At 37.7% G+C, this 16530-nt stretch overlaps 1 protein-coding gene across 1 annotated transcript; it reads left to right on the top strand.

The window, feature by feature from the left end:
- Positions 1 to 23: 23 nt before the first annotated feature.
- On the top strand, positions 24 to 8348 carry LOC117328228. The gene is made up of 5 exons (XM_033885679.1): positions 24 to 66; positions 1491 to 2753; positions 4462 to 4698; positions 4917 to 5060; positions 5405 to 8348. Exons 2-3 carry the CDS (start codon positions 1508 to 1510, stop codon positions 4638 to 4640), a joined length of 1425 nt encoding a protein of 474 aa, XP_033741570.1. The 5' UTR covers positions 24 to 66; positions 1491 to 1507; the 3' UTR covers positions 4641 to 4698; positions 4917 to 5060; positions 5405 to 8348.
- Positions 8349 to 16530: the final 8182 nt, after the last annotated feature.

Here is a 16530-nt window from a genome sequence, read left to right as displayed (position 1 = left end):
CGTTCGCAGACGGAGGCGAGGTGTTCCGATTGGCATTGAAGATGAAACAGCGAGTGTAAACAAAAAGTAGGCAGTTATCTTTTCAGACCGTTGTTTGTCACTGACCACTATGGTCAGCACTTAGAAAAAATTAATTTTGATATTATTGTATTTGCTTGATGCCTATTGAAACAATAAGGACTTATATGTACAGTATATAATATAGGCCCGACTCCTGACTATAACCTATCTACTATATATATACTATGGTTACGAGTAGACATGTAGAGTTACGATGCACCGTTACAGTAGCTATATAGCTTACTCTCAATTTATACTTGCTTGCAGGTCTTACAATGTTATGCATTCATTTCATTTGGCGTTTTATTTCGCGCTGCAATTTCATAGCATTTAGTATGAAATTATACGTATTATGATTAAGGGGAGGTAATCATTTTCTTTCAATACTGTGTCATCTTTGAGGCTTAATTAGACTTATTCTGAGTTGTCACCTTAAAGTCTTATAGAATTAAAATAGTACTAGTATTGGACAAAACCCTCCTGAACCTCGCTACACAACTCTGAACATCCTCTCACATAAAACATAAAAAAGGCATATAAGTCTTGAATATGATAATATTCTCGAGTAATAATATCGTATATGTATACTATAGAGCAACCGTAACACAACCAGAAAATGAGCTTTAAATGATATGAACTGTAAAAAAAATATGAGTTCCATGTAGAGGAACATGATGTGTTCCTGTACTGGAAATAAACTACATGTATACTACTACTAATATGGAAGCCCAGTTTTGGACAAAAAATTAAGGTACAGAAAAAAATAGAGATGGAGCAGCGCAATTAAGGCTGCCCGGTATGTTAACAACAGATATCACAACACCTCAAGCATTGGTAACATGTTAGACCACTTCAAATGGTACAGCCTTGCCGATCGCAGAAAAGATGCATGACTGTATAAAATTATGCCATATAGCTTAGTTGCCATCATGATCACCCCTATATATAAACATCTGGTTCCCACCCTAAGATAATCATTGACATTGTCATCAAAATTCTTTCCTAAAGAATCATTCTTTCCCCGGAATTTCACTGATTGGAACTCATTACCACCTGTAATTTCATCAGCCGACACAATATCCTCCTTCAAAACTGCAGTCTCATCTATCAACTATTAATTCTGCTCTCTCCATTTCTTGCCACAACCATTCCATGCATGGCATAACCTTGGTCATTATTTGGTTGGAGTAGGAAAAAATAAACACTTTGATTTGCTACCACAGTATCTTAGCAAAAGTAGACTAAATAAAATGTTTAAATACAGGACATGATAGGTTGAATCAGAAAAAGTAATCAATCACAATATGGTGGGATTATTGACATTTTATCATATTTCTATTTCACTCTTTTAGGGCGAGTGGCTTTTTCAGGACAACCTTGAATTTGATTTGATGTTTATGGTCTTTTAATTATGTGTCTGTTGTCTTCAGAATCTCCTGTCTGAAAAATGATGTCCCAGTTAGACCATGGGCCTGCTTCCTCTGGTCGCCCTTTCGAGACACCAGACAGTTCTGTAGGGACGCCAGATAGTTTCAACTATGAGACCAAATTCATAGTCCTTAACTTCATGAGCCGGAATCCTCATAAAACTATAATTAGTCCTAGGAGTGTTAGCAGTCGTGCTCATCATACAAGTACTTCAGATTCAGATCATCATGGCAGGAAGAGTGCATCAAAATCCATGCCACCATCTCCACCAAAAAGACACAAGCCAAAGCTAACTGACTTTAGACAGGCATATCAGAGGGTATCGGAAGACAACATTCACTACAAATATATGAGACACAGATTCAACACAGCTAGTAATGGAAGTAATTACCAGATGAGACAGAGAGTTTCAGAGGACAACATCAATCATAAGTATAATAAATTGCACGACTCATTAGAGGAAGATGCTAGTCTGGAATTTTCTTCCTCATCAAATAAACATGCAAAGCAACATCAACAGGTCTCAGTCTCTGCAAATAATGTGAATCATGATGACAAGTCCGTTCAAGACAGTCCTAGCATAAATACAAGTTTTACTCATGGGCTTGCTAATGGTTTAGATAGGGAGACACCACTAAACCGAAGCGTGATGTCTCCGACACAATACAGGCAATACACAATGTCAAAGATGGGAAGTGAGGTTAGTGGGGAGTACAGTGACAATAGTGATGCCGATGACGAGCGCGAGGATACCTCAGGTGGGTCGAGTCTGTGGGGGAGCACAGGAGGACTGAGTGGCCTACGAGGCAGTGTTGATCTGCACCAAGTTGTATCAAGACTACCCACAGTGCAGAGTGAATCCGATATGGAAAATGAAACGGTCATTGACGCTAGCACAATATCTTATACTCAGGATGGTGTCAGCAATGTATTTGAAACAGAGATGTTGTCAAATGATAACTCTAAGCTAGATATTGGATCTAGGTCCATCTGTAATCTTAGTGATATTGACCTGGATGTAGACTATGGCGATTTAGACAACACATATGAAGATGATCCAGCAGTTTCCACCAGTATTTCTTTAGAGGCCAGCAGTAGCAACACCAGTGGGATAAAATCATTGGATCGCTCTAAACTAAGGCTGGACATACAGGGATCACAATCCTGGCCCAACTCGAAGGCTGCACGCTATCAGGCTGTCGCAGCGTCCCTCAGGTCTGAGATTGAGGATGAAATGACATCACTGGAATCAGAAGTTGAAGAAGGTAACTTCAGGGTATTATTCGTATATACACATATGTTGTAATGATTCCTATCATGTACCACTAATGAAAAACATATTTTCTTGGTAATATCTGTGGGATAAATATTTATGTAATTTATGAAGTGGTTGTATTGCAACTGTTCATGTGATTTGTTACATTGCTGACTTGAATATTTTTTACTGTAATCAGAAGTACACAGTATATACATGTGAGATAAAAGCTTAGAAATACAGATAACTAACATGGATACATGTACATATGTCAAATTAGGCTTTAAAGATAATCATTTTATGTAATATTTGCTTCAGTTTGTCTCTTCATGCCATTTACATTGCAGTGGACCATCATAAATTGGACTATTATATAATTTGGCTGACTTGTATAGAGTTTCAGATCAGAGAGAGTGCCTTTATATTATTAATGAATATATATGATAAAAATGAAATAGCTGGTACAATATATCATAGTTGTTGAATTAGTACCATTATTTTTATGATGATACAGCGGGTAATCAACAGTTTTGATTTAGAACATTCACTTGAAAAAGTATCTGATAACTTGCTTTCATCTTATAGTAATCTAGTCATCTGTCATCTTTTTCCATTCAGTAATTATCCACTAGTTGAGAGGCTGCAAGGCCATTACCAGACACTAAACCCGTTAATAATAATTCAGTCAAGTGAGGTAGATAAAGGTCATTTACAGGTGTTTACCTGACCATGTCTCTCTCGATATATTGACAATGCATTGTCAATAGAAAATTTTCCTGTTTTAATATAAACTGTTAGGATTGTATGGGTTCACAAAGTCACCACTTCATAATAGTCCACAATAGAACCAATGCGTAGTACATTAACTGGTGTAAAGAAGCAATAGGACCTTGACAAATGGCCAGATTACAGAGTAGATAAAGTCCAGATTAGACAGAGTCCACTGTAGTTTTCAGATCATTCGTCAACTTCTTCTCAGTAATCAAAAGAATCAAGATAGATGGCTGTGGTTTCTAAGATGAAGCCAGGCAAAGTTTGTGAAATTAAATAACCTTGACCCATATTCAAGGTCACAGGGGTAAAATTTATTTAACACTTAATTATCAACAGCTTCTTAATAATTGAAGTTCCTATAATCAAGATAATTAACTGATAGGCTCCTGCTGGGATGAACCCTGACAAAGTGTGGTAAAAAGAAATGATCTTTACCAATATTCAAGGTCACAGGGTCAAATTTTTTGAAACACTTAACAACTTCTTCTCAATAACCAAAAGACAAAGAATCAAGATAATTGGCTAGCCGTTTCCTGGGATGAAGCTCTACAAAGTTTGGGAAAAATTTGATTTTGACTCATATTCAAGGTTACAAGGGTCAGATTTGTTGAATCACTAGCACAAATTCTGAGTAAAAATCCTTTACCTGGTAATTGAAATATTTACATGGTATATATGAAGCCAACCAAATTTTGATTCTTCTGTTATAATGAAAGGCCTTGAATTATGACGTTCCTTGGGTAAAGTTGAGCATAGCTAGTGAAAAGAAATAACATTGACCCATTCTCAATGTTACAGGAGTAAAAGCACTAAAACACTAGTAACAAACTTCTTTGATTTACTGAAAGGCTTTGAATATCTAAAGTAGTGAATAACATGCGGGCAATGTGCGCCAATTTGGCCTCTTGTTTCGTAATGTCACGTTTACTTATATTATTTTTTAGCTATCAAGCGCCACATAATTCCATCAAGCCATTCACCTTTTCTGACCCCCATGACACCTCAGACCCAGGCGGCAAAGGTCCTGGCACGGATCGGAGATGAAGTGATGGACCAGTATGAAGAGCAGTTGGATAAATCTGTGGCAGTTTTGATGCAATACAGTCAAAATCCTCACCTATGACACCTTTTGTGATGTTGCTAAAGGCGTTCTTGACCGTGATCTTCCAGAAATGAAGCAGGTGATTTTAAACTCGTCCACAGCAAGTATGCTATCAACAGGAGCTTTTTATCCAAAAATTACCCCATATTTTATGATTGAAAGTTTGAACTTTTTCCTTTAAATAAAAAAGAGCAAAAGCAATGATTAAAGACTAATGAGTGCAAGAGTTTCATATTTGAGAATGTACCATTTATATCTGAATTGAAACTTATAGTTTATTGTGCCCTCATGTACTAGGTAGCGCTGCTGATGGTGTATGGCCAGAAAGCAGCATGGCGACTAGTAGAGAGTGGACACCAGGGGATTGGAAACTTGGTGGATTATACCTCCCGACTGGTAGCTGACCGTGCGGCAGAGTTTATCATTAAGCAGGGGGGATGGGTAAGGCCGAGTGTGTGAGAGCATGTTTAAGGCTAAAGCATACGAATTATACAGTAACCATCTGTGTTCCTTTATGTTGCAGAGAGAGGTACCTCTATTTTATCATCATATCATACACACTGAAATAAGTAAATTATCAGTGTTCTAGAAATATAATTCCCAAATTTCTCCTTATATGGACATGAGAGAGCTTAGAATGTCAATATATATGTATGTCAAAAATTATTAACAAGTTTCATAATATCTTCATACTTAGTAAAAAATATTTTGATATTAGTTGAGCACACACTGTAACTTAAACTGAAATATGTGCTGAAATATTAACATATTATGTTGTATTTCAGGGAGCAGCAGTGAGTACCGTCTGATTCCAGTCTGTCATCAGACTCACTAGACGATGTGTCGCCACTTCCTACATTTCAGGATACACCTGTAGAATCACCTTTTGCCAATTGTATTGATCACATGAACTCTGTACCCTGTGATATCTCAGACCTACAGGACATGTCAGTAAATAACAACTCTTACACAGAGAATCAGCGGCTAACAACAGCAGAACTACCACAGATACCAGCATCAATTGTTGATGATCCTAGTTCTTCTAGTGATGAGGAGGACGATCAACATCCCATTGCACCGTGGTACCACTGGTTTGTCACACCAGAGCATGTAGCATTGTTGTCCTGTACAGTAGCTGCTATAGGTCTGGGCCTACTGATATCTAATGCTAGGTAGACTACATCTTCTATGACTTTTCCTATTTATTGTTTGCAAAGCATCATATTTTCATCATTAAGCTAAGTAAGCTATTAGTGATGTTTACAGGGACTTGGGGTTGGGAATCATCAAGCTAAGTAAGCTATTAGTGATATTTACAGAGACTTGGGGTGGGAATCATTAAGCTAAGTAAGCTATTAGTGATGTTTACAGAGACTTGGGGTTGGTAATCATCAAGCTAAGTAAATTATTAGTGATGTTTACAGAGACTTGGGGTTGGTAATCATCAAGCTAAGTAAATTATTAGTGATGTTTACAGGGACTTGGGGTTGGTAATCATCAAGCTAAGTAAATTATTAGTGATGTTTACAGAGACTTGGGGTTGGGAATCATCAAGCTAAGTAAGCTATTATTGATGTTTACAGAGACTTGGAGTTGGGAATCATCAAGCTAAGTAAGCTATTAGTGATGTTTACAGGGACTTGGGGTGGGAATCATCAAGCTAAGTAAGTATTAGTGATGTTTACAGGGGGGGTTGGTAATCATCAAGCTAAGTAAGTATTAGTGATGTTTACAGGGGGGGTTGGTAATCATCAAGCTAAGTAAGCTATTAGTGATGTTTACAGGGACTTGGGGTTGGTAATTGGGAGTCCCTGTTGTGAGGTTATGTTGTATTGAAATAATTCTATCGGTAACTTGAATCTGTTACAATTGTTGTAAGATACCGGTATTTAAGAAGAAATGTTTGTTTCAACATATTTAAAAATGTATTGTTTGAGGAAACAGCAATAAGCAATAGGATAGTCAAATATTGGATTCTTGTGAAAACCTGTTTAACAGACATCAATCAGAGCAGTAATCATGTACACCATTTGTCTTCAATTGTATTTACAATGTTTTGGTGAAATGACATTTAAGTTGCAATTGTTTGTTATATTGATTGTCAACCTGACACCATTGTATTGTTGCTGTGATATCATTCAATTGTTGTAAATAAGATGGCACCTACTTGAATATTCAGCTTACATGATTATCTGTAAGGCCATACAACCTTACTCTTAAGACTTATTCTCCTGCATCGTATTTATATTACTCTTATGGTGTTTTAATAGTGCTATACTTATGTTATGGTTGGACCAAGTCTATATATACTTGATAGTGCTATACTTGTAATGTTATGGTTGGACCAAGTCTATACTTGATAGTGCTATACTTGTAATGTTATGGTCAGACCAAGTCTTGTAATGTTATGGTCAGACTAAGTCTATACTTGATAGTGCTATACTTGTAATGTTATGGTTGGACCAAGTCTTGTAATGTTATGGTCAGAACAAGTCTATACTTGAAAGTGCTATACTTGTAATGTTATGGTCAGATCAAGTTTTGTAATGTGATGGTCAAACCAAGTTTACAGAGAGACACTGACTAGTCAGTGAGACAATACCTAGCAATAGCTGGAGTCATGTAGGTGATAATCCACCAGGACCAGGTCTGTATAGATAATGTAAATGTTGTGTGTCTCACTATTAACAGTAGGGGTGCTATTGGAATAATCTTATTACCCCGTTGGCTAAAGTCGTTACTATATGTAATTAGATAGATTGCTTTCATGCTACCATTACATTAGATTTGGAACAACCTTAGTTATATAACTCACCATCGGCCAAGGTTTCAGTAACAACCTGAGTTATATAACCTTCCATCCGCCAAGGTTTCGGGAACAACCTTAGTTATATAACCTCCCATCGGTCAAGGTTTCAGGAACAACCTTAGTTATATAACCTCCCGTCGGCCAAGGTTTCAGTAACAACCTTAGTTATATAACCACCCATTGGCCAAGGTTTTGCGAACAACCTTAGTTATATAACCTTCCATCCGTCAAGGTTTCAGGAACAACCTTAGTTATATAACCTCCCATCCGTCAAGGTTTCAGGAACAACCTTAGTTATATAACCTCCCATTCGTCAAGGTTTCAGGAACAACCTTAGTTATATAACCTCCCATCGGCCAAGGTTTCAGGAACAACCTTAGTTATATAACCTTCCATCGGCCAAGGTTTCAGTAACAACCTTAGTTATATAACCTTCCATCGGCCAAGGTTTCAGGAACAACCTTAGTTATATAACTCCCATCGGCCAAGGTTTCAGGAACAACCTTAGTTATATAACCTCCCATCGGCCAAAGTTTCAGGAACAACCTTAGTTATATAACCTCCCATCGGTCAAGGTTTCAGGAACAACCTTAGTTATATACCGTAACTTCCAATCAGAGTTTTCTAACAAACATTACCTACACAGGTATTTTATTGAAAAGCCTGTAATTCAGGTAAAAATTGAGCCTGTGTTTGAAAGTTGCTTTTGTATGTTTGTACATTTGTAATTGATTCAGTCTTGCATAAATCCTCTCATGATCAGTGGTTTAGTTTAAGAGTGGATTGTCTTAAAGCCAGCATAATACAATCTTAATGTTGATGTCTTGGCAATATTTTTTTATTCAAATTTACGTTTTGTCAAATGATAACTCATGATTTATCTTAATACTGGGATGAAGTGTTTATATTCCATCAGTAGTATTTTTAGCCCACCATCATCAGATGGTGGGCTGTTCAAATCGCCCTGCGTCCGTGGTCCGTCGTCCGTCCGTCCCTCCGTCCGTCCGTCCGTCCGTCCCTCCGTCCGTAAACAATTTTTGTTATCGCTATTTCTCAGAAAGTACTGAAGGGATCTTTCTCAAATTTCATATGTAGGTTCCCCTTGGTGCCTAGTTATGCATATTGCGTTTTGAGACCAATCGGAAAACAAAATGGCCGACAGGCAGCCATCTTGGATTTTGACAATTGAAGTTTGTTATCGCTATTTCTGAGAAAGTACTGAAGGGATCTTTCTCAAATTTCATATGAAGGTTCCCCTTGGTGCCTAGTTATGCATATTGCGTTTTGAGACCAATCGGATAACAACATGGCCGACAGGCAGCCATCTTGGATTTTGACAATTGAAGTTTGTTATCGCTATTTCTGAGAAAGTACTGAAGGGATCTTTCTCAAATTTCATATGAAGGTTCCCCTTGGTGCTTAGTTATGCATATTGCGTTTTGAGACCAATCGGATAACAACATGGCCGACAGGCAGCCATCTTGGATTTTGACAATTGAAGTTTGTTATCGCTATTTCTGAGAAAGTACTGAAGGGATCTTTCTCAAATTTCATATGAAGGTTCCCCTTGGTGCCTAGTTATGTATATTGCGTTTTGAGACCAATCGGAAAACAACATGGCCGACAGGCAGCCATCTTGGATTTTGACAATTGAAGTTTGTTATCGCTATTTCTGAGAAAGTACTGAAGGGATCTTTCTCAAATTTCATATGAAGGTTCCCCTTGGTGCTTAGTTATGCATATTGCGTTTTGAGACCAACCGGATAACAACATGGCCGACAGGCAGCCATCTTGGATTTTGACAATTGAAGTTTGTTATCGCTATTTCTGAGAAAGGACTGAATGGATCTTTCTCAAATTTCATATGAAGGTTCCCCTTGGTGCCTAGTTATGCATGTTGCGTTTTGAGACCAATCGGATAACAACATGGCCGACAGGCAGCCATCTTGGATTTTGACAATTGAAGTTTGTTATCGCTATTTCTGAGAAAGTACTGAATGGATCTTTCTCAAATTTCATATGAAGGTTCCCCTTGGTGCCTAGTTATGCATATTGCGTTTTGAGACCAATCCGAAAACAACATGGCCGACAGGCAGCCATCTTGGATTTTGACAATTGAAGTTTGTTATCGCTATTTCTGAGAATGTACTGAATGGATCTTTCTCAAATTGCATATGTAAGTTTCCCTTGGTGCCTAGTTATGCATGTTGTGTTTTGAGACCAACATGAAAACAACATGGCCGACAGGCAGCCATCTTGGATTTTGACAATTTAAGTTTGTTATCACTATTTCTCTGAAAGTACTGAATGGATCTTTCTGAAATTTCATATGTAGGTTCCCCTTGGTGCCTAGTTATGCATATTGCGTTTTGAGACCAATCAGAAAACAACATGGCCGACAGGCAGCCATCTTGGATTTTGACAATTGAAGTTTGTTATCGCTATTTCTGAGAAAGTACTGAATGGATCTTTCTCAAATTTCATATGGAGGTTCCCCTTGGTGCCTCGTTATGCTAATTGCATTTTGAGATCAATTGGAAAACAATATGGTCGACAGGCAGCCATCTTTGATTTTGACAATTGAAGTTTCTTATCTCTATTCTCAAAGTACTGAATGGATCTTTCTCAAATTTCATAAGTAGGTTCCCCTTGGTCCCTTATATTGCATTTTTGGACCAGTCTGTCCTGAAAACAACCTGGCAAACAAGCAGCCATTATCGTTAAATCTCAAATTTCTTATATAGCTAGGATTCCCTTGTTTGAAAAGTACTGGAGGGATGTCTCAATTTGCACTGATTAGTAAAATGAAGGGAAAAGTAGAGAAAAGATCAATCTGACATGGAACCTATGAAGATCATTCAATGGTGGGCGCCAAGATCCCTCTGGGATCTCTTGTGTCTAGTCCTTTGAGTTCCCATGTTTTGGTCACCTTCCTCTCAGGTTCTGTACTTTTCTCCTGTTATGTACTTAATCTTAGTATTATGAACAAAACTCAATAAGTATCCTTACGTGTGTATATCTTGAAAGTCACACATTCCATAGACATGTAAATGTATATCGTTTTATTTCACCCATATTTGTGCTTGTGAATGTCCTATCACAGCGTCTGTCATTAGTTCAGTGTCCGTCCATAGTTAGTTCAGTTGAAATGCTCGTTCAAGTTCAATGGTAAATAGTCACAGCAGTCAAATAATACAGCTCTCGACAAAATACACTAACATTTGTCAAATTCGTAATTACAACAACCTTGAGCCACGTTGACATTTGGCTTGTTAGGGTAAAGGGTTATCAAGTTTCATCAGTAACTAATTAGGGTCTGATCCCTTCATACAAAGAATGAAGACACATACAATCATACGACTGTTAGGTGTCAAGTTTCAAATGCAGTTTATCCCTAAATGTGGGTCTAGGCATTTTATTGAGTTAATAGCCCTTCATATTTTCAAGCTACATACAATTAGTAAGTGGCCCTCAATATTTTTGAAACTGACCAAGATGGCTAATTTTTATTTAAAGATCTGGCTAATTTTTATTTTAATTGTTATTTGTATTGATGTCCATGAACCTCCAGGTGACCAGTTAAATCAAAATGTTATGTTGAATAATGATTTTGTTACTCTGTAACGAGATGCTATATTTCATATTTTCATTTGTATCTTTGTTTTTGTAAAAAAGTTTATGAAGTATTTATTTTATATATTTGTTTTTGTATTATATTTATTGAGCAAAACCAAAATATTTCAACTTTGAATTTACATACTGTGTAGTGATCCTGCTGTAACTGTTACTTCTAATTACATGTATATTTAGTCAGTCATTTGTATGTAACCACTTCACCCTACCCCTATATCTACCGTCTAACAACAATCAAACAAGTCTGTGTTATATAGATGAATCAGTACCCTTGTATATCATAGAGCTATGTTTCCCTTGTATAAATCTAAACTGTCTGGTTTATAAAGATTATAAAGGTTGTTTATTGTAGAAAACGTGCTTCCCTTGTAGCAACGATAAAGATTAATTAGTATGCAATAGAAGTACACTTCCCTTGTAGCATCCAAACTGTGTCAAAATGAAGCACAACAATAGTCCTGTAGGCAACAATCATTTCGGCTGTATCGTGTCCAGTAGTTTATGGTAACACAGATCAGATGTGTTAGACTAGAACACTTAGTTTGTCTGTATAGGGTCCAGTAGTTTATGGTAACACAGATCAGATGTGTTAGACTAGAACACTTAGTTTGTCTGTATCGGTCCAACAGTTTATGGTAACACAGATCAGATGTGTTAGACTAGAACACTTAGTTTGTCTGTATCGGGTCCAGTAGTTTATGGTAACACAGATCAGATGTGTTAGACTAGAACACTTAGTTTGTCTGTATCGGTCCAGTAGTTTATGGTAACACAGATCAGATGTGTTAGACTAGAACACTTAGTTTGTCTGTATCGGTCCAGTAGTTTATGGTAACACAGATCAGATGTGTTAGACTAGAACACTTAGTTTGTCTGTATCGGGTCCAGTAGTTTATGGTAACACAGATCAGATGTGTTAGACTAGAACACTTAGTTTGTCTGTATCGGGTCCAGTAGTTTATGGTAACACAGATCAGATGTGTTAGACTAGAACACTTAGTTTGTCTGTATCGGGTCCAACAGTTTATGGTAACACAGATCAGATGTGTTAGACTAGAACACTTAGTTTGTCTGTATCGGGTCCAGTAGTTTATGGTAACACAGATCAGATGTGTTAGACTAGAACACTTAGTTTGTCTGTATCGGTCCAGTAGTTTATGGTAACACAGATCAGATGTGTTAGACTAGAACACTTAGTTTGTCTGTATCGGGTCCAGTAGTTTATGGTAACACAGATCAGATGTGTTAGACTAGAACACTTAGTTTGTCTGTATCGGTCCAGTAGTTTATGGTAACACAGATCAGATGTGTTAGACTAGAACACTTAGTTTGTCTGTATCGGGTCCAGTAGTTTATGGTAACACAGATCAGATGTGTTAGACTAGAACACTTAGTTTGTCTGTATCGGGTCCAGTAGTTTATGGTAACACAGATCAGATGTGTTAGACTAGAACACTTAGTTTGTCTGTATCGGGTCCAGTAGTTTATGGTAACACAGATCAGATGTGTTAGACTAGAACACTTAGTTTGTCTGTATCGGGTCCAGTAGTTTATGGTAACACAGATCAGATGTGTTAGACTAGAACACTTAGTTTGTCTGTATCGGGTCCAGTAGTTTATGGTAACACAGATCAGATGTGTTAGACTAGAACACTTAGTTTGTCTGTATCGGGTCCAGTAGTTTATGGTAACACAGATCAGATGTGTTAGACTAGAACACTTAGTTTGTCTGTATCGGGTCCAGTAGTTTATGGTAACACAGATCAGATGTGTTAGACTAGAACACTTAGTTTGTCTGTATCGGTCCAGTAGTTTATGGTAACACAGATCAGATGTGTTAGACTAGAACACTTAGTTTGTCTGTATCGGTCCAGTAGTTTATGGTAACACAGATCAGATGTGTTAGACTAGAACACTTAGTTTGTCTGTATCGGGTCCAGTAGTTTATGGTAACACAGATCAGATGTGTTAGACTAGAACACTTAGTTTGTCTGTATCGGGTCCAGTAGTTTATGGTAACACAGATCAGATGTGTTAGACTAGAACACTTAGTTTGTCTGTATTGGGTCCAGTAGTTTATGGTAACACAGATCAGATGTGTTAGACTAGAACACTTAGTTTGTCTGTATCGGGTCCAGTAGTTTATGGTAACACAGATCAGATGTGTTAGACTAGAACACTTAGTTTGTCTGTATCGGTCCAGTAGTTTATGGTAACACAGATCAGATGTGTTAGACTAGAACACTTAGTTTGTCTGTATCGGTCCAGTAGTTTATGGTAACACAGATCAGATGTGTTAGACTAGAACACTTAGTTTGTCTGTATCGGGTCCAGTAGTTTATGGTAACACAGATCAGATGTGTTAGACTAGAACACTTAGTTTGTCTGTACCGGGTCCAGTAGTTTATGGTAACACAGATCAGATGTGTTAGACTAGAACACTTAGTTTGTCTGTATCGGGTCCAGTAGTTTATGGTAACACAGATCAGATGTGTTAGACTAGAACACTTTGTTTGTCTGTATCAGGTCCAGTAGTTTATGGTAACACAGATCAGATGTGTTAGACTAGAACACTTAGTTTGTCTGTATCGGTCCAACAGTTTATGGTAACACAGATCAGATGTGTTAGACTAGCTAGAACACTTAGTTTGTCTGTATCGGGTCCAACAGTTTATGGTAACACAGATCAGATGTGTTAGACTAGAACACTTAGTTTGTCTGTATCGGGTCCAGTAGTTTATGGTAACACAGATCAGATGTGTTAGACTAGGATAAGTTTATATTATCTTACGAACAGTGTGAATCAAGTTAAGGATACACACTGTTTGTTACGTCCTTTTTTTTGGTATTCTGTAATAATTCTAGATTTCCCTAGTGATATTTGATTGTTGTGTGCCTTTTCAGAGTTTACTCTAAATTACCATTTATACTGAATATTTCAGATATTTATCTGGAAACTCTCCTGAAAAAGTAGAGGATGACTTATTAATTCTAAAAAATGCTTAGATACTGTTATTGAACGAAGATGTTTGTTTACTGATAAAACTTTGCAGCTTCGCTCACTGATGTCTGTGTAAAGTTATCAACTTGTTTACTGCATATCAATGTTACATTCCAATGTTAAGTTTGCTTTTATTGTTCTAGTAAAGAAATCTTCCACTGTTGTAATGGAAAATTGAGTCATGAGTTCTCTTTATTTACGGAGGTAGATAACAGACTGAGGACACCTATAGGGAAACGTGTTTTAAGTCTGGGGTAGATAACAGACTGGGGACACCTATAGGGAAACGTGTTTTAAGTCTGGGGTAGATAAGACTGAGGACACCTATAGAGAAACGTGTTTTAAGTCCGGGGTAGATAACAGACTGGGGACACCTATAGGGAAACGTGTTTTAAGTCTGGGGTAGATAACAGACTGGGGACACCTATAGGGAAACGTGTTTTAAGTCTGGGGTAGATAACAGACTGGGGACACCTATAGGGAAACGTGTTTTAAGTCTGGGGTAGATAACAGACTGGGGACACCTATAGGGAAACGTGTTTTAAGTCTGGGGTAGATAACAGACTGGGGACACCTATAGGGAAACGTGTTTTAAGTCTGGGGTAGATAACAGACTGGGGACACCTATAGGGAAACGTGTTTTAAGTCTGGGGTAGATAACAGACTGGGGACACCTATAGGGAAACGTGTTTTAAGTCCGGGGTAGATAACAGACTGGGGACACCTATAGGGAAACGTGTTTTAAGTCCGGGGTAGATAACAGACTGGGGACACCTATAGGGAAACGTGTTTTAAGTCCGGGGTAGATAACAGACTGGGGACACCTATAGGGAAACGTGTTTTAAGTCTGGGGTAGATAAGACTGAGGACACCTATAGGGAAACGTGTTTTAAGTCTGGGGTAGATAACCCGACTGGGGACACCTATAGGGAAACGTGTTTTTTAAATCTGGGGTAGATAACAGACTGGGGACATCTATAGGGAAACGTGTTTTAAGTCTGGGGTAGATAACACAGTCAGATGTGTTAGACTAAAAACCTTTTTCGTAGGTCCAGTAGTTATGGTAACACAGATCAGATGTGTTAGACTAGAACATTTAGTTGTCGCGTCCAGTATTTTATGGAACACAGATCAGTTTGGGGTTGACTAGAACACTTGTTTGTCGTATCGTCCGTATTTATGGTACACGATCAATGTGTTGACTAGAACACTAGTTTATCTGTAGGCCAGTATTTATGGTACCAGATCGATTGTTAACTAAATTAGTTTGCTGTTTTGGGTCAGTAGTTATGGTAACACAGTCGATGTGTTAGAGACTAGAACACTAGTTTGTCGTACGGTCCATAGTTATGAAAAGATCAATTGTAGGCTAGAACACTTGTTTGTCTGATCGGTCCAACGTTTATGGTAACACAGATCAGATGTGTTAGACTAGAACACTTAGTTTGTCTGTATTGGTCCAGTAGTTTATGGTAACACAGATCAGATGTGTTAGAGACTAGAACACTTAGTTTGTCTGTATCGGTCCAGTAGTTTATAGTAACACAGATCAGATGTGTTAGAGACTAGAACACTTAGTTTGTCTGTATCGGTCCAACAGTTTATGGTAACACAGATCAGATGTGTTAGACTAGAACACTTAGTTTGTCTGTATCGGTCCAGTAGTTTATGGTAACACAGATCAGATGTGTTAGACTAGAACACTTAGTTTGTCTGGATTCGGTTCCAGTAGTTTATGGTAACACAGATCAGATGTGTTAGACTAGAACACTTAGTTTGTCTGTATCGGGTCCAGTAGTTTATGGTAACACAGATCAGATGTGTTCGACTAGAACAATTAGTTTGTCTGTATCGGGTCCAGTAGTTTATGGTAACACAGATCAGATGTGTTAGACTAGAACACTTAGTTTGTCTGTATCGGGTCCAGTAGTTTATGGTAACACAGATCAGATGTGTTAGACTAGAACACTTAGTTTGTCTGTATCGGGTCCAACAGTTTATGGTAACACAGATCAGATGTGTTAGACTAGAACACTTAGTTTGTCTGTATCGGTCCAACAGTTTATGGTAACACAGATCAGATGTGTTAGACTAGAACACTTAGTTTGTCTGTATCGGTCCAGTAGTTTATGGTAACACAGATCAGATGTGTTAGACTAGAATACTTAGTTTGTCTGTATCGGGTCCAGTAGTTTATGGTAACACAGATCAGATGTGTTAGACTAGGATAAGTTTATATTATCTTACGAACAGTATGAATCAAGTTAAGGATACACACTGTTTGTTACATCCCTTTTTTGGTATTCTGTAATAATTCTAGATTTCCCTAGTGATATTTGATTGTTGTGTGCCTTTTCAGAGTTTACTCTAAATTACCATTTATACTGAATATTTCAGATATTTATCTGGAAACTCTCCTGAAAAAGTAGAGGATGACTTATTAATTCTAAAAAATGCTTAGATACTGT

Source organism: Pecten maximus, chromosome 5, assembly GCF_902652985.1.
Source record: "Pecten maximus chromosome 5, xPecMax1.1, whole genome shotgun sequence".
Taxonomy (NCBI): domain Eukaryota; kingdom Metazoa; phylum Mollusca; class Bivalvia; order Pectinida; family Pectinidae; genus Pecten; species Pecten maximus.
This window is presented reverse-complemented; position numbering and strand designations above follow the sequence as displayed.

What these genes read in the sequence shown, in the direction of transcription:
- LOC117328228 (XM_033885679.1), top strand. Translation starts at nt 1,508, where the DNA reads ATGATGTCCCAGTTAGACCATGGGCCTGCTTCCTCTGGTCGCCCTTTC. An exon ending in GGAATCAGAAGTTGAAGAAG is followed by an intron (nt 2,754 to 4,461) that starts GTAACTTCAGGG and finishes ATTATTTTTTAG; the next exon opens with CTATCAAGCGCCACATAATT.